At 45.5% G+C, this 17,287-nt stretch overlaps 3 protein-coding genes and 1 long non-coding RNA gene across 4 annotated transcripts; 2 read left to right on the top strand and 2 right to left on the bottom strand.

Annotated features, from left to right (window-relative positions):
* The first annotated feature begins 724 nt into the window (after positions 1 to 724).
* Positions 725 to 2,350, top strand: wu:fb55g09. The gene has a single exon (XM_037252435.1). It carries the CDS (start codon positions 1,149 to 1,151, stop codon positions 1,695 to 1,697), a length of 549 nt encoding a protein of 182 aa, XP_037108330.1. The 5' UTR covers positions 725 to 1,148; the 3' UTR covers positions 1,698 to 2,350.
* Positions 2,351 to 4,565: 2,215 nt separating this feature from the next.
* Positions 4,566 to 8,140, bottom strand: hgh1 (HGH1 homolog (S. cerevisiae)). Its single transcript, XM_037252430.1, has 10 exons — positions 7,980 to 8,140; positions 7,496 to 7,605; positions 7,294 to 7,432; positions 6,933 to 7,070; positions 6,335 to 6,486; positions 6,011 to 6,111; positions 5,707 to 5,805; positions 5,546 to 5,637; positions 5,234 to 5,356; positions 4,566 to 4,889 (listed from the first exon to the last, which is right to left on the bottom strand). The coding sequence occupies exons 2-10, from the start codon at positions 7,603 to 7,605 to the stop codon at positions 4,752 to 4,754; spliced, it is 1,092 nt and encodes a 363-aa protein (XP_037108325.1). The 5' UTR covers positions 7,980 to 8,140; the 3' UTR covers positions 4,566 to 4,751.
* A 212-nt stretch (positions 8,141 to 8,352) lies between these two features.
* Positions 8,353 to 16,749, top strand: rbm12 (RNA binding motif protein 12). Its single transcript, XM_037252424.1, has 2 exons — positions 8,353 to 8,514; positions 11,383 to 16,749. The coding sequence occupies exon 2, from the start codon at positions 11,411 to 11,413 to the stop codon at positions 14,108 to 14,110; it is 2,700 nt and encodes an 899-aa protein (XP_037108319.1). The 5' UTR covers positions 8,353 to 8,514; positions 11,383 to 11,410; the 3' UTR covers positions 14,111 to 16,749.
* Positions 16,316 to 17,116, bottom strand: LOC119123388. Its single transcript, XR_005098044.1, has 2 exons — positions 17,072 to 17,116; positions 16,316 to 16,889 (listed from the first exon to the last, which is right to left on the bottom strand). It is a non-coding gene; the product is annotated as an uncharacterized LOC119123388 (long non-coding RNA).
* Between the last annotated feature and the right edge of the window lie 171 nt (positions 17,117 to 17,287).

Here is a 17,287-nt window from a genome sequence, read left to right as displayed (position 1 = left end):
CAGTGTTCGCCAGAATTGAGAAGTTCCAATTGGTTATTTGAAATTATTTTATTTCTAATTTTCTCTTTTTCTGTTTGTCTTGTCGCGTTTTATGTTCAATCAGATTTCAGTCACAATCTGTGGCGCTGGCTTCGCCCATCGAACGTTTATGGAACTTTTAAGTAGTTGCGTCTTCATCCAATCAAATTTCAAATGCACATTTTTTTCCGTTTACTGATTGGTTGGCCAGAGCAAATCTTGTTAAATTGTTATATTAATCTGGACGAGCAAAACACGAATGTAACGCTCTCGCATGTAAATAGTAATTATTTTCCCCCTTGTGAAATATGGTTTAAAAAAGGATCATGAAAACATACTTTTAAAAATAGTTTCTTGGGGAAAACAAGCGTCTCTAATGTGTCCAGTGACTCTGCTGCTGGTGTCAATCAGGAAGTAGGCGGGGCTCCAATGAGAGCAGAATTGGATCAAGTTTCAGAAGCGGATTGAACCATTTGCGTGAATGAATGGGTCACCATCATAAACGCTAGCACGTAAACAAACGTATACATACGTGGTAAGACTTCATAGTACGACGTAGATATAAGTTACGTAACGTTACTACCCATATGAAGCGGCGGTAGTAGTGAGGAGGAAAAGAGAAGACAGGAGAGGGAGGTAGTGGAGCTGCACCCCCGTTTGGAATCCGCCAGTGGATCGTTCCACCCCTTTATTTGTCCTCTCAGCTCTGTCGAAGTGACAGTTTTGTTGAATACTTAGAGAAGGACAAAGTGTCAGACCGCGAAGACCAAAACTTGATGAAAAAAAAAACCCAACCCATCAGAGAAACAAAAAACCTCGACATTATTAAAGCGCCCACTTGGTAGCTCGCTTTCAAAACACCTCAGTCGACGCTGCGCGCAGCTCCTGTGAGGTGAAAGACGAGCGTCGCGAAGGCCGAAGAGGGCGTGACGCGCAGCCTGAGAAGGCTCGCAGGCAAGCGGGCAAACGAGGTGAAGACGAGCAGGCTATGCGCCGGCCCAAGCCAGACGTCCAGAAGAAAAGCCACAAAATTGTCAAAAGGTAGACCGGTGGGGGTCGTCGGCGAGACACTGAAAAAGTCCTCTTTGTTGAGGATGTGAGCAAGGAAAGCAGTTTCACTCTGAAAGAAGATGCTCTCCAGGGAGGTGTGCGGGCGAGAAGCTCGGCGGGAGGCCCGCAGCGAGAAGCGCAAGACAGTCGGTGTCTGTTTGAGAGGACGCAAGAAGCAGCAACAGCAGCAGCATCCTCATCATCACGCAAGACTCCAGAGGCCCACCAGCAGCACTAGTTTGCAGCGCCTCCGGCCCATCAACGTCCAAGGCAAGCGAGCTCGGGGCATGCGCGCCCCCAAGAACACCAACCAGTTCCTCATGCACGAGAAGTATCAGATGATGCACATGCGTTCCGATTCCATGGGGAGCGACACCGGTGGGAGCTGCTCCGATAGCGAATCGGAACTCACCGACATGGACTCGTACCTGGGGGCCCTGGAAAACGCCAGGGGGGCGCTGCCAGATGGTTCGGAACCAGAACCTGAAGCGGCAACAGGGACGCGGCAGGACCAGGTGGTCCAGCACGAGGACAGCATGCAGTACTTCCCATCCGAGGACGACCTTCTGCAAAGCCACAACTTCATGCAACGGGACTTTGCACAGTTCTGTGACTTTCTGACGTTGTAAAAGTGCCGGTTTGTGCTTTTGTCTTCAGGAGTTGTCAACAAAAAGGTGTTTTGTACAATACTTTGGATTTCCACTTGGAAAAACAATAAGTAGAATAAATTAATTAAAAATTTAAGAAATTGAGGTATGGCTTATCCGTCCGTCATTATTTGATGGGAAACTCACTTATTCGATGTTTTGGTGCTCTAGCTAAGGCAATAAGAGTGTTGGTTTCGTGGCATCTTGGTACTGAGCTGAGTTAAGTGGCTTTATTTGTGCGATTCTGTTCATTTTAAGACACCGAACGGTGACTATGGTAGGTTTATGCTCGCTACTTTTTTTGTTGTACAGTACAGTGAAACCCTACATATTGTGATTTGGCATTATTTAGGCGGGGCATCTTGGTCTTTGTTGACAAACTTCATTTACACATAAGTAGAACTTTCCATCATTAACTGTCAACATTTTGTGTCAGGTTCATGCTGATGTCATAAAAAAAAAATACCCTCACAGTGGCCGTTTTATTTTTTGGGGTGGAACTTTGTCAAAATTCAACAACCCGCTCATTCCGTAATACGGAATATTGAGGAATCGAGATGGAATCATGCAACGAAAGGAAAACTACATCCACTGTAATTTAGTAGGTTGTACACATGCAAAATAAATGTGATTACCGAAAAAAATAAAACAATGGACGTTTGGTTTACTGTTGCTGCGACTGTTGTCCAACACACGCACATTGTGTGGTGGGTGTGAGTCCAAGCGGCCAATCAGCATTGAGCAGCATTGGCACGTGATCCACCGATGCCCTTTAACAGGAGAGAAAAAATGAATAAAAGTAGGTGTTTTTGCACAATCAAGCTGCCAAAAAGCCGTGTAAGAAGAAAAGTTGCAGCATTACATGAACTGAGGTGAGGGAAACAAAGTGAAAATACTGGGGGGGGGGGGGGGGCTCTTTTTTGCAAGTAAAAAAAAAAAAAAAAAGCCTAAACTTAGCCCAAATGGAAATGGCTATTTTTATTTTTAATGGATGTTTTACAAGATAAAAGTAAAAGTCTCAGAACACTGAAAGAAGTCAGAAACATTTTTTTTTAAAATATATTTAATATTTTATTATACAGCACACATACAGTGCATGATACATTAAACCCACGAAAGCACACGAGGTGTCACGCTAACCTGCAGGGTGTGTTTGCAGTTTTAGTGTTTGCAATGTGTGACTTTATGTTGGTCGTACAGGTCCCGTTGGCTCTGCTCTCTGGTTCACTCTCATTTCACTCTATTTCCAGAGAAAGCTCAGATGCTTCAATATGTGCGGCAAGATGTTGGAGATGTTCTACCAGCCAAGTACCTGATCTGCTTTCACTGTTTACTCATCACTTATATAACAATTCCCCACCTTTCTATCACTGACTTAGGAGTGTCTCTTTTTCTTTCATTTCTTTGATGATACTAAAGTAAATAACATGCTAATGAATTTTGTTCAGCCACCAATCAGACAAGGTGTTGCCAGGAGGAAAAGGAAGAAGAGAAGAAGTGGACTGGAGATAGTTTTTCACTTGGAGTGGAAAAGTACAGCAATCCCCTCAGGGGGTGGAGCCTTGTGAGAACAGCCAATCAGAGCCAAGATAAACAAATTGATTGACAGTCGTGGCATGCAACTGAGACGAAATCTGGTTTATTTTTTTCGTGTGTGTCAACTTGAAGATTGCGTAATTTAAGAGAGGCATTTAGTCTTGCTGCATTGAGTGCGGTAGCCTACTTTACAATCATTTTAAATTGGACCGAGCAAAGTAATCACAAAAAGGGAAAGTTATTAATTTTTTACTAATTAAAGTTTTCTCCATGACACTGGCAACAATAAACTCAGAATTACAGTTAGTTCCACATACAATAACTAGATATAATCCTCAGAGAATACCAACAAAAAATCTAAGCGTCTCATTGGTCACATACAGCACGTACCCGACACACGGGCCGTGCGCCTTGAGGACCCAAACACGGGAGTAAATATGGTAACCTCAGCAGCTAATTGGCTACAGTGTGACCTTTGAGTGGGCTTCTCTATTTTGCTTTCTGTGGGGTTTGAAATCGGTCTCATCGTGTGTAGAAATAAGTGACTATCGTCATTACTCATATTTGGCTCTGTTCCCACCCTCGATTGCCTGAAGGTCAGATAGATAGATAGATAGATAGATAGATAGATAGATAGATAGATAGATAGACAGACAGACAGACAGACAGACAGACAGACAGACAGACAGACAGACAGACTTTTTTCTGAACTTCCAACAAAGCATTGCTTTCGGTGGCTCTGGTAATGACATCACATGAGCATACAAACGACTGAGGTGAAAGGTGTTCCGGGAGCTTGTCGCAACGAAAACGTGAGGAACTTTAAAATAAAAAAAAATAAAAAAACCCGGAAATGTTTAGTTAGAAAAACAAAAAACAACTAAAGGAAATGTCAAGTAGAGCAAAATGGGTAAAGCGGTGGCGTCCTCTGCTGGCTAAACTGAGTTATGCATGCTTAACCTGGCAACCGCACCCTTCCTGCATTGTGATGAACTAAAACATAATTGAATTTGGAAATATTTCATGCCTGTCCAGCGAAGTAGTGATGACCACGTCTGCTTCACAGTTTTGACGTCGCAGGTGTCAATCTTAGCTCAGGAGTTTGTATATTCTTCATGTTTTCTACAGGTACTCCAACTTCCTTCCACATTTCAAGAACATCAACGTGATGTTCATTGAAGACAGCGTGTTTTTACATGTAAATGAGTGTGACTGGTTGTTTGTCTGTGCAGATGTGTTCTATGATTGAATGGCGAGCAGTCGAGGGCTCACCCAAAGTCAGCTGGGACCAGCGACTCCAATGAGCAATCTATAGAAAGTGGATCAATGGGCGATGGCCTCTTTTATTAATCGTAATTGTCTGTTTTCGGCACGGTTTTATCATTAAAGATGCGTGCTTAGCAAGCGTGCAACTTCCTGGTCGTACGCCGCATTATAAAACGTGCTTATGAAAATATTTCATAATTGCCATTATTCCATCTGCTCTGCCTTTTGTTTTTTCTATGTCCTTTCCTCTTGCGTTTCCAGCTCCTGCTGCTCCTTGTCATCTGCCTCCTTCAGTTTCTCCTCCACGTCTTGCGGAATGTTGACCTCCAGCAGGTTCTCCATGCCCTGCTCCGGCTCGTCCCCAATTAGCACCTGCAGATGGTACACAAAGAAACGTTTATCTTATTCAGTTGCCTAAGATGAAAAAAAAGCTGGATTCACCAACAGCACCAATGTGCCAGTCCAATTCAAAAATCGCTTCAATTTCAAGCTAAGTTTCAGACTGTTGGCTTCTGATGGGGTGCCAGGGGGGTTCAGTTAACAGGCGTACAATGTTTGATGTGGTATTGTCTCTTGTATTATTTTATGTTTTTGTAAAGCACTCTGTTATGGGGAAAGCCGCTGTGAAAGCGCTATTAAAAAAAAAAAAAAAGTCCCATCTCCTATTAAATCTGGCCCGTCCACTCGTCAGTCCCTCGAGCTAAAAGTGATCGTACCTCAACCAGTTTTTCACATGCGCTGGTGACTTTGGGGTTCGTCTCCCATCGGTGGAACTCCCTCATGATGACGTACACATTCTTGTCTTTCAGAGTCTGTCGGCCATCTTTAGTCGCCGTCAGCTAGCAGACGATATCGATGTGAGCGAGAAGAACACAGGTGCAATATGCTGAGAACATGGAAGCAAGTTACATTTACTCAAGGAAAATGAGTTGAATTAGCACTTCAACTTTCTTTGACACAATTCTCAATAGTCCCGCTTATGTATAAAGTGGGAGTACTGTTGCCATGCGCGCCATTTTGTTTGTTACCAGCATAAGCGTTTCCAGGAGCATCTTCCTGATGTCGGGGTCCTCTTCTCTCTTCTTATCCTCTGGCAGGTACTGAAGGTCCACAGGCAGACCTACACCACCATGACATCATCATCATCATCACCACCACCACAACACATGCGACCAGTCGGAGCTTGAACCTTCATTGTCCTCATCGCTCAGCTCTTCCGGACCGGCCAGTGGAAGCAGCAGAAAGGGCAGGATGTCCACTTGCTCGCTGAGGAGCCACTCGTGATTGGCTGCAGGAGAACAGTCACGTGACGACAACTGAGGAAAAACCACTTTTCTTCTGCTACTATGAATTCTGACGACCCAAACAGTCCCAACATCTCAAGGGCAGATAAAAACACAGGTGGGCACCGCACATCCGCGGACCCTTCTTGACTATTTTGTAGCATTGAAAACAAATTTGTCTATTTGCCATCTCTCATGCTGCCTTCTCACCGTAGTCAAAGCAGCAGTTGCGCAGGACGCCAATGACGCCGCCACGCCGCACCGCAGACGCCTGAAACTGTGTGAAGGGCAACAAGCGTTGGACCACACACCTGCAACACACACAAATCAATTCCCCCCACTGAAATTGTTTGGAAACGGCAATCAGTACCAAAGCACATTTCTGAGTCTGTATTTTTTTTTTGTTTTTATACAAGAGTTTAATCAGATTTTTTTTCAATGCAATATAAACATCTTGACTTGAGGTGCAAAGTGCAAGTGGCTTTTGCCCCCACATGCATAGCAGTTGCCTTGCGCGCGGGTAACACAACGGACCTGTCTTTGTCCATCAGGAAGCGTCTGGCGTCAGGCAGCTGCGTGAGATTGGACAGCAGCGGAGCCAGATAGTGGAGCTTGGCGTGGGGGTTGTAAGCCTCCATACATAACATGTCCACCAGCCGAGCCAGGCCAAGCTCCTCTTGGAGCACCTAAAAAACAACCAGCGTTCCTTTTTTACCTTTAGTGTCCATTACTCTATTAAGAGCTGGCTCAAAAATAACCCAGTTTACTTTAAAGTCTATTTCAAGTCTGATTTAATCCAACGTCTTATCTGGTCAGAGGTTTAAGGTTTGGGCCGGTCTAAAGATTGGTCAGGTTTCCTTTAATCTAGCCAAAAGTCTTGGTTACTATAAAGTCTGGTCTGCTCAGGTCAAGTCTGGCTTAATAAAAAATAAAGTCTGGTCTTGTCTGACATCTGGTCTTTAATTTAAAGTGTGGAATAGTCCAAAGTTAGTTTGGTTTAGTCTTTAGTCTGCTGAACAGGTTTTGTTTCGATAGTGACAGTCTCAAGTCTGTCATGAATACGATTGACGTCACAGGCAAGGTCATCCGAGCTGAAGGTGTTTGTAAATCGCCCAGTGGGGTCACAGCGAACCTTGAAGAGTATCTTGCATGTCTTCTCGTGGCGCGTCAGGTTGGAGAGGATGGTGCAGATCTGGTCAGAAAAGTGGTACTGCGGATCTTTGAGGTTCCGGACCAGCGTGGGGACCATGCCGATATCTGTCAGCAACACCTGACCGGGTACAAACACATTTTGTGATGTGATTACTATAAATTGGGGAAAAGCCAAAAGTCACAACCACTGTTGTGTGCCTTGAAGGAGCGTGGCCTTTGGAGCTGGATTTTATTTTGTGGTTGGTGTTTAGAACCAAACATTGTGTCAACTTGATGTCCCAATATGTATGGAACCGAATGTATCTTTGAAGGACGCAGCGGCACGTATCGCCGTTTGTTACCTGGTGAAGAGTCTCGTCAGCCGACAGATTGATCAGGATGTGGTAGCAGTCCTTTGCGATGGCGATGGACGGGTCAGACGTCAGAGCGAAAAGAGCGGCTATGAGGTCGGGTTTGGTGCGGAGGAAGCGGCAGCCATCTCTGTATAAAACAGCACAGTTTGATGACAAAATCCTGATCATCATTCGCCATACTGACACTCACCTGTTTCCTGACAAGCCCAGGATGTAGCTGGTGGTGTGGCCTTTGACATCGGGCCGTGTCGCAGGCGTCAGGAAGGAGAGCAGCTCGGCGGCCTCAGAATCGCTCAGCATCTTCAAACAAGCACAAAATAAAATTTGGATTCTCGAAACTCGATCAAGCTTGGAACGCATTCGGTCGAGACTGACAACGAGGAATCTACAACGTTCTTTTTTTCCCCTCCACTTGACTCCACTGTACGTTAACTCCACTCAGTTTTGAAACATTCTTGTGAGATACAAAATGATTTATAAGATACCTAGTGACACTATCTAGAAGAAGTAAATAATTTAGGGACAGCGACGAGACTGCGATCATATTAGGAAAACCCGTAAGAAGTATTGGTAGTCATGCTAGTTTAGTTCGCGGTAACTTGCACCGCGGGAAAAGCGACAAGCGTCACTTGGACAACGATGGTCGAACGTGCAGTTTCACAACCATAACGTACCTTCAACTTGCTAGACAACCGCTGGTCTCATTCTGCCCGTTATTCGTCACTTTAAAACGCGGAATGTCACGCGTGTTTACAACCCTCACATGTGGGATACGCTTTCGCTACCAGAAACGCATCCGGCAACCACATCTGCAACGGAAGCTTCTACGGTAAGCCCACTTGGACAAAAAAAATAGCCGCAGATGGAAGAAAACAAAACACAGAACAATCACGACTTTTGTATTATTGTGGCCGAGAGTTTTTTTTTTTTTTTTACTAGTTAAAACTTTCTTAATAGAGCTCTAAGCATTCATTCCAACCACACATTGTAATCCACTCATCGTTTTCGCACGGTAGATGGAGCCAATGCGCCTACTTTAGCTTCTCGCGGTAAGATATCGCGTTGTTTCCGCCGACATTTCGTGTGCAGACACTGCGGTATCAGCCTGCGAGCTTTTTCCCAAAGCCATTTTATTTTGCAGACTGAAGTGAGAAACCAAGACGTCGGTGCATGAATCAAACCTGAGTGTGTTAGTTGACAGATTCCTCGGTAAGAATTCCTAGAAGAAAAAAATGCCTCAAGTGCTAAAAGATTTAGGACACAAGACGCCGAAAAATTGCGACTCTGGTCCGCTACCATACACACACACACACATACACACAAAAGAGGTTTGGCTAACAGCTAAGTAGCTAATTGGGCGTCGCATGCTTTTTTACGTTGATGCGATTCTATCAAAATCAGTACTGACTAGTGTTATTATTACTCTTATAAAGTCCAAATACTGTCTTGTCGTCTAGAATGATGCTTAATTCAATACAAAACCGTGTTTAATTCGTCGTTCGGGATGATACAGTACTTCAAGTAGCCGTGCTCAGATCGATACCTATCACGTCGTCATTGTTGTGTTATTATTGTGTCAATTACCCGATGTTAGTGTGTAGTTAAAGTGATGGAAGAATGGAAGCCAAGTTTGTATTTTATTAGCTTCTAGCACAGCACAGGGCTGGTAACGTCAAATCTGCCAGCAAAAGGAGGCTGGTGATGGATTGAGCCTAATCTTTTTCCAAACTGTAAAATTGAATAAATGCTCGAAAAACTTCCCATGTTGGGTTGTTGCTTTAGTGGGTCTAATGTGTATTGAATGAGTTGGATTTAAACAAAAACCCTCATTGTGTATGTTTACACACCAAAATGGAGACATTTGCTGCGTTTTGAGGCTGAGGTCATTATGTTTTATTGCTGGCTGTGCTCCCAATGATCTGCTGTGTCTTATGAATGCGCTTTTCCTGGCCATTTAAAAGGATCATGTGTGTCTACTATCTGCTGGGTTCTGTGCAATTTATTATGGAAGCTTTTCTCTTCACTACACCGGATGCTTACCTTCTTTTATTTTTTTTCAGTCTGAAAGTGCTTACTGGTTGATGTACTTTGGTCTGGCGCCCACTCAAAACATTTTGTGGTTTGCTTCTGAAGAGGTGTTGCTGATTTTTTTTTTTTTTTTAATTGAAGTCACATTACCATCAAGCGGTCCAGCCGACTTTAGCACACAAGGGGACCTAATGGTGTATGATTCCAGTGCGGACTGTCATCGTATGGACAGCTTGGCGCTTCTTGCTATTGACTTTTCCACTGGTGGTACCCGGTCCAGAAAAAGTACCTGGGGTGGGGTTTAACCGATACCAAAGGGGCACGAGTTGTTTGTGTTGCTGCATTTAGAGTTGCACCATTCTTGTCTCCTTTTATGTGCCCTCACTGCTCTCGCCATGCTACCCGGATCGAAGGCCGCCGAGATGTGCTGTGGACTGCTTTTTTCTTTGGATTGTCCCGTGCCGCGTGGTGCAACGTGGCTGCGAAGTTGTGGTCTGCCTTGACAGAATATTTGGAAATTTGCGAGTTTAATGCATATTTGCATATCTCCCCACAGACATAAATTCAACTAACAATTTGTTCACTTCACTTGCTCAGTGGTATATACGTATGAAGCTTGCTTGTCATTTTGATTTTGATCAGTAAGAAGTCGAAAAACACAAGTCGAGTACCTGTTAAGAGTTCTGACCATGTGAACATATTTTTGTTAGTTTTTATTTGCACAATAATAACTGATTCTGTACTGGCCCGGAGTTGTACGCCTCCGAGGACGGGACATGGACTTTGGGCTTTGGCTTAAAATGCATGGATTTAACCCCTTTTGACTGCTAAGTCAAGGTACCATAGTTTTATTTTGGACAATTTTGGCCTCTTAAAGGTACAGGCTTGGTCAACATCCCTCACAAGTGTGTCTTGATGGCATGATTTGTACGGGCATTCCTTGACTTTGGCTCTAAATTCAAGAAGCTTGAGTGTATCATTTTGTTGAATGTGGTTGGTAGTGCTCTTGAGCTGTGTTCTGAGGATTTTGTCCGCAATGTCATAGCGCTGCTGTGTGCTTTGCTGTTGAGCTGCTGGTATTTTGCTGGCTGTTTGTTTGCTCATGCTAACGATGGAGCGCGATTTTGGTCAATGATGTGTCTGATGTGTTCTTTTTTTTCTGCCGTTTCTCTGGTAGTGCTCTGCTGTTGTGGTATTATGATCATGTGTGCTGTTGCAGAATTTTTTTAAATATGGTGGCTTCCTGTTATGATTTACTGTCATGCATTTGTAGTTCTTGAGAAAAGAGTTTTTTTTTTTTAGGTTGTACGACGGTCAAGGCTTGGTTTTGGTGTTCAGCACAACGCCCGCATCCTAGATAGCCCGAAACTATGAAGCCAGTTGAGGAGCATTGCAATTGTTCCCATCTCATTTTACAATTGGACCAAATGTTGTTTTTTTACAGTGCTTTACCGTTTGTGAGGAATTTCTCTCAAGTTCTCTTAGAGAAATGAGCTATTGTTTGTTGTGTTTTTTCCTCTTCTCCATTCTCTACATCGTCACAGTTTTGCTTGGGATTTAGATTTAAGCGGGAAGTTTTTGGGAAATTAGGCTGAACCGGGTCACTTAAGCTTCTCCAAGAGAAGTGGAATCTTAAAGCTAGCCTCTCACCAAGAATAATTATGAGGCACATTTTAGCACGTTAGCTCATGATCTTGGCACAATTTTGTCCCGCTACATTTATTCTATTATATTATTTCTGTATACCAATTCAAACTGTTATCGTCGGATATTAATTGTGTTCTGGAAGCTTGAGCTCATCACTCTCCAAGTAGTAGTCTAAATTCAAGTGTTAAAGATGGGCTTGGAGTTGAGCTTTGTTTCTTGTTCTTCTGCAAATGTTTCGCTCTTTCACCCCTCATTCTTCGCTACAGAACTGCTGGTTTCCAAATGTTTGGTTAGAGTGCCCCCCAAATTCTGCATTGTCATACCATGTTTGCCGGGCATCTGGAAACCACGGGTCTGGTCTACTTTGCTTCTTATCTGACGGCAGTGTTGCTCTCTCCCCAGGTTGTAGGCCTGTTGATTAGCTGTCAGTATGGCGGTAGTCATCAGACTGCAAGGTCTGCCCATAGTGGCCGGCACCATGGACATCAGGCACTTCTTCTCTGGCCTCACCATCCCTGATGGGGGCGTGCACATCGTGGGTGGCGAGCATGGCGAGGCCTTCATTGTCTTTGCCACCGACGAGGACGCTCGGCTGGGTATGATGCGCACAGGTGGGTCCATTAAGGGCTCCAAAGTGTCATTGTTGCTCAGCAGCAAGACGGAAATGCAGAACATGATTGAGTTGAGCAGGCGGAGATTTGAGGGCGGCACGGGTGCGGGTGAAACCGCCACGCCCACGGCGGCTAATCGCCAATCTTCCGTGGCAGCCGTACCTGCGATCCAGTCGGCCGCAGCGGGGCGAAGCGGTAGCCATGGAAACCCCGCCTTCACTAACACTCCCGCTGTGGCGACTGCGACCTCTTCACAAGAGACCCCAATTCACAAAGCCGCGGCTAGCCTGGCGAGTATGATGCCCAACTTTCCTCATTCCTACAACACCGCCCCCGCTGTTACAACGGCCCTGACCTCGCTCAACGCGGGTCCCCTGCTTATCGCCCCCATGCCCAACATGCCCTCCATGTCGGGGATGCCCACGTTAGCCGCAGTTCCTCCTCCCATGTCATCCCTACCCCCTGTCCCTACTGTCAGCCAACTTTCCCATGGACCTCCTGTACCGCCAATGTCTCACCTGTCACACATGCCACCTTTCAACCCCACCATGCCCCCGCCCGGAGGACTTGCCGCAGGCCTCCCCCTCAGTGCCCCAAACCCAATGTTGTTCAACCCCCTCTCCCCTCTTGCGTCTCTGGGACTCCAGGCTCACATGAAGGCCGCTGCAGCCACCGGAGTTACCGTGTCCGGTCCAGACGAGTTGTTTGTCCTCTTGCAGAACCTCGCATTCTCTTGCTCAGAGATGGAGATCAGGGAGTTTTTCCGGGGTCTGGGGGTGGAGGGAGTGCGCTTTTTGAGAGACGGGCAGGGTCGTCCGACCGGCCGAGCCATGGTCAAATTCTTCGCGCCCCAAGATAGTTTTGAAGCTGTGAAGCGAGGCGGCGGCATGATGGGTCAAAGGTTCATTGAGGTCACCCCGGGCTCTGAGAGGCAGTGGGCAAACCTCAATCATAGCACAATGGGCCTGACTCCTCAGCATAGCGCCAAACCAAACATTCACCCGCAAGACCAGCACCAACGCCGTAGTCAAGCCGTCGATGTTGGCCGTGATCAGCGAGGGAGGTCCAGATCGCCGCATCGACAAGAGTATTGCGTTTACCTAAAGGGCCTCCCTTACGAGGCTGACAAAAAACAGATCAAAGAGTTCTTCAAGAACCTGTCTGTGGTGGAGGACACTATGTACATTGCCTATGGCCCCAATGGGCAAGCCACAGGAGAAGGCTTTCTGGAGTTCAAAACGGAGCAGGACTACAAGGCTGCACTGGCTTCTCACATGCAATACATGGGACCGCGCTTCATCCAGGTACACCCAATCAGCTACAAGGGAATGCTGGAAAAGATCGACTCCATTCGTAAGCGTGAGGCAATGCAGAACGACGGCAAGAACCAGGATGGCCACAAAACACAGAGGAACTGTGCACATATCACCAACATCCCTTACAATATTTCCAAGAAGGACGTCCGTGCCTTCCTGGAAGGCATTGGGATTTACGAAGACACGCTTAAGGTCCTGACCGATGCCCACGGCAATGGTTTAGGGCAGGCGGTCTTCCAGCTACAGACCGAGGAAGACGCCCGCAAAACGGAAAGGCTTCACCGACAGAAGCTCAACGGCCGTGATGCGTTCGTTCATCTCGTAACCTTTGAGCAGATGAAGGAAATTGAGAGAAACCCCCCACCCCAAAACAAGAGGGGCCAAAGAAATCAACACCAGAACCCACAGCAGAGCCAGAAGCAGAGCCAAAACCAGCTCCTGCAGGCTCAGGCAGTTCAGCAGCAGCCCCACATGAATCCCTTTCCAGGGATTGGCGGCGAGGAGTTTAACTTCCTCAGAAATACGATGGGTAACCTTAACAGTTCTCCATTTGTGCCCCCGTTCTCTACTCCTGGAAACGGTGTGACGGGTCCCCCTCCCCTCCCTCCGTTGGCGGTAGGACTCGGCGAAGTCAATCTTGCCGTCACCCCGCCGCTAATTGCGGGTCTTCAGGGAACCCCCCTTCTGGAACCGCCAGGTTTTCGACCGGGCGCGGCAGGTGCGCCTATGTTTGGTCAGGATGGACTCAGAGGCTTGGTGCCCTTTGACAACAGCAACAGGAAACCAAGCGGAGGAGTGCAGAACAGAGGCGGCCCTGGGCCCATCAACAATAACCAGGGGCGTCAAGGGGGCGCGCCTCCCGGCGGTCCTCCGGGTTTCAACCCAGGTGCGGAGGGTCTCCCGACTCCCCCCGGAGCACCAAACAACCCGAACAGTCAACGCTCCTCTGCTGCCTCTGCCGCCCCCCCAACCGTCGTCAAGCTGCAGAACATGCCGTTCACCGTCACCGCTGATGAGCTCATGGACTTCTTCTATGGCTATGAGGTGCTTCCGGGATCCGTCTGCTTGCAGTTCAACGACAAAGGCCTGCCCACCGGCGAGGCAATGGTGGCCTTCCAGAACCCAAAAGAGGCCGCCGCTGCCGTCATGGACCTGAACGACCGGCCCATTGGCGCACGGAAAGTCAAAATTAGCTTGGGTTGAGGAATCTGAGACCCTAACTGAAGCAGACTGACTGACTGACTGACTGAAATGTTCCCCTTTCAGGCTGAGCTGGTTCTAGTAGGGTACTGGTGGCGAGAATTCGCTGGCTTTTTGTTGACTGGTGGCCAGTGGCGACTCATGCATTTGCTACTTGGTATTGATGGCCACTGTAATTGTGATATGACCACAAAAATGCAATTCAACAGCACACAGCTTACATCATCTGGAGCCGTTCAGAATCAACATTTGCACTCAAAATGACAAAAACATGTAACTAACTGAATAAAATACACCAAAGTCACCCAAGATGATAATGTAAGGAGATAGCTACTGATGTGTTTTGCTGGGCCAAGGGTTGCTCTGACCAGCCAAAAGTGCTGACATCAGCGAGGGGCCAGCACTCTGGCCTGATGAGGAGTTTCAAATGTAGTTTCATGAGCTAGCGATACTGTTTGAGAGAGCCTGGGGCAGATTGTTCTGGCGGCACATAGAGGCTAATACCCGGTTAAACAAAAAGTGAAACCCGTATCGAAAACGAGAGAAATGCTCCAATGGGCAGTTTGGGAAAAGGCCTGCCAATAGAAGATGCTGCAAGCCTGGGCCCATTTTCATGATCGTTTTAGCTCCAAGGGCTTTAACGGTTCAAATTCGCAAAACACCCGAGAACTAGTACTAATTTTTGCCACTAATTCTAAACCAGCTCATACCATCTCAGTGCGAAAGGGGTCTTACTGTAAGTAAATGCTATCACAGCCCTCAACACAACTTTTTTTGAAAGCATAACACAACCCCCTGAAGATTTGTATGTTCCATTTTCGAGCCCATTTTGAAGGCACTCACTTGATGATTACGACGAGGACGTGTTTTGCCCGGGCAAAACGCTGAATCATGTTCTGTCGCTATGATAACACCCATGTTGCTACCTCAATGTGTCCATCATGTTGCCCCGCTGAGGTTGTTTCACGTTTGCGGTTGCTATGCTAATGCCGCTACATCCTGTGTTGCTATGCTAATATCTCTACATGTCGTTGTTGTTGTTGTGGTAAAACGAGTCACAGATTGTTCCCTTGCTGTCATCATTGAGTACAATGATCTCCTCTGTTGTGCTTTGCTTTTTCCACATGACAGGTCTGCTTTTTTTGTTTCTGTGCTCCTGCGTCGCGATGATGATGATGATGATGGAAAGCAGCTAATGCTTTGTCACTGCAGTTAGCTGCAAAAGGGTGGATATTTTTGCCAATTCTCCAGTAGATTACCATGGATAACGAGTATGAAGACAAATTGAAATATTCCCCAATTGTACCTGTCCTTTGGAATTCATGGGAATTGAAGGTAATAAATGAAAATGGCATTGCCTTGAGACATGAGTGACTCGTATTAAGAATTTTGGCAGATAGGGGCTATCATTTGGATACCTCTTTGGTTTCAACTGAGCAAAATTTTGACAGACGAGTGCTGTTTGGTAGGGGCGAACAACTTGCTTCACAACAAGCAACACTTTGTCAGGTAGTGAGCAATTCTTTGAGAAACGTTAAACTGCCACTCCCCGGTGAGGTTAACTGTCTACGAAACAAAATTGCACATTGTTTAAAGCAACCACTTAACTGACTCAAAATGTCCAGCGCAGAAAGGACAAAAAAAAGTACTCGCGAGCATCTATTCTTTATCCTTTGCAAAGAATGGTTGTTTCTGCGGCTTAACGAGACCGACTGTTACTGCGGCTTAATGAGAAGCCGGAACTATATCAATGTATCTGGTTTTATACTGTACAAACATGGCTGGCCTCACCAGAAATTGAGAAAGATGATTTGCGATACATACAATGATTTGAATTTGTATCTCCAGGCGCCGGTTCATAACTGTAAAAACCCTTGTCGGGTTGCCCGTAAGTCAAGCTTGAAACTTCTTGTACGCCAACATCCATCGGATCAGATTTATCGGGCGATATTAGCTCTTTTAAAATGGTCTAAAATGAAGTTTTAAACCCATCTTAACTATGATCTTGCAACACCCCAGATTTTGGCAGATTTTGCTCTGCCAAGTTAAATTAAACAAAGTCTTGTAAAAGGGTCCAATGTTTTGCCTGTAATTCATCTCTCTAGTGGTGTAAGTCTTAAGGCACCAAAGAATTATTTATTTATGACATATTTTTGTGTCAGCAAAAACAAATCTAAATCGGTCACGCCCTACGAACGAAGGTTCTCTTTTTTTCCATCTTTTGGTTTGTCCCCTTCAATTCTCATGGAAAGTTTCCAACTTTGCCATTTGCTTGAATTTTGCGATCCCAACTGTCATCTGTGCTTTTTTTCTGGTGTACCGGCACGTCGATGAACATACCGCCATGCTGTGAAATGGGACACACTTTTCTTTCTCTTTTCATGCCAGACATGTTCGATCGATTGATGACATGTATATTTTTTTTGTCAATGATGATGTTGCTGTGTTTGGAGACCCAAACATACATGATGATGACATACACAAAGTAGATGTGAGGACTGTTGAGTGGGCAGATTTTTTAGTTTGGTAGCATTTTTGTTGTATGTGTTTGGACTTGAGATATTTTTACATGTTACCATGATTTCACACAACGTGCTTGATACATACTTGTGTTTTTTGGATAATAAAAAGGATGTACAGGAGGACGCTGTCCATGCCCTGCTGACTTGCTGCTCTTTCGTCTCCTCCTCATTGTTTTGCCATTACTCGCTGATTTCTGCCGCTGTCTTTTTGGAATAACTTGTTGAAGCTGACAACAACCCAAAGGAGTCTTGGGGCTGCACTGAAATGACAAGGGGGGGGAAGTTAGAAAGGAACAAAAATGGTGAATTGCCAACAGCGCAGTAGGCCTAAGTAGTCACCGTTTAATATCGTTGCAATGCAGCGCTTGAATAGGGAATATTCAAAATAAAATGTATTGCACTCCAAGAATGAAATACAGCTAATAGTGGTTGTTTTGCCTACCATTGATGGAACTTGTCACACTTTCAGAATCTCTCAACTCTTGTCATCTAAAAAAAGATACTCAATTTTCAATAAGTCGTTTAATTTTTCCTGTCAAATAAGATTTCCCTCATAGATTAATTGATAAATGTAATATATTTATATATACACATATAATTTATTCTTATTACTTTTATTTTACTTTAATATGATCCCAGGTTTTAGTTGGTAAACCAT

The sequence above is a fragment of the Syngnathus acus genome, chromosome 5 (genome assembly GCF_901709675.1).
Source record: "Syngnathus acus chromosome 5, fSynAcu1.2, whole genome shotgun sequence".
Taxonomy (NCBI): domain Eukaryota; kingdom Metazoa; phylum Chordata; class Actinopteri; order Syngnathiformes; family Syngnathidae; genus Syngnathus; species Syngnathus acus.
This window is presented reverse-complemented; position numbering and strand designations above follow the sequence as displayed.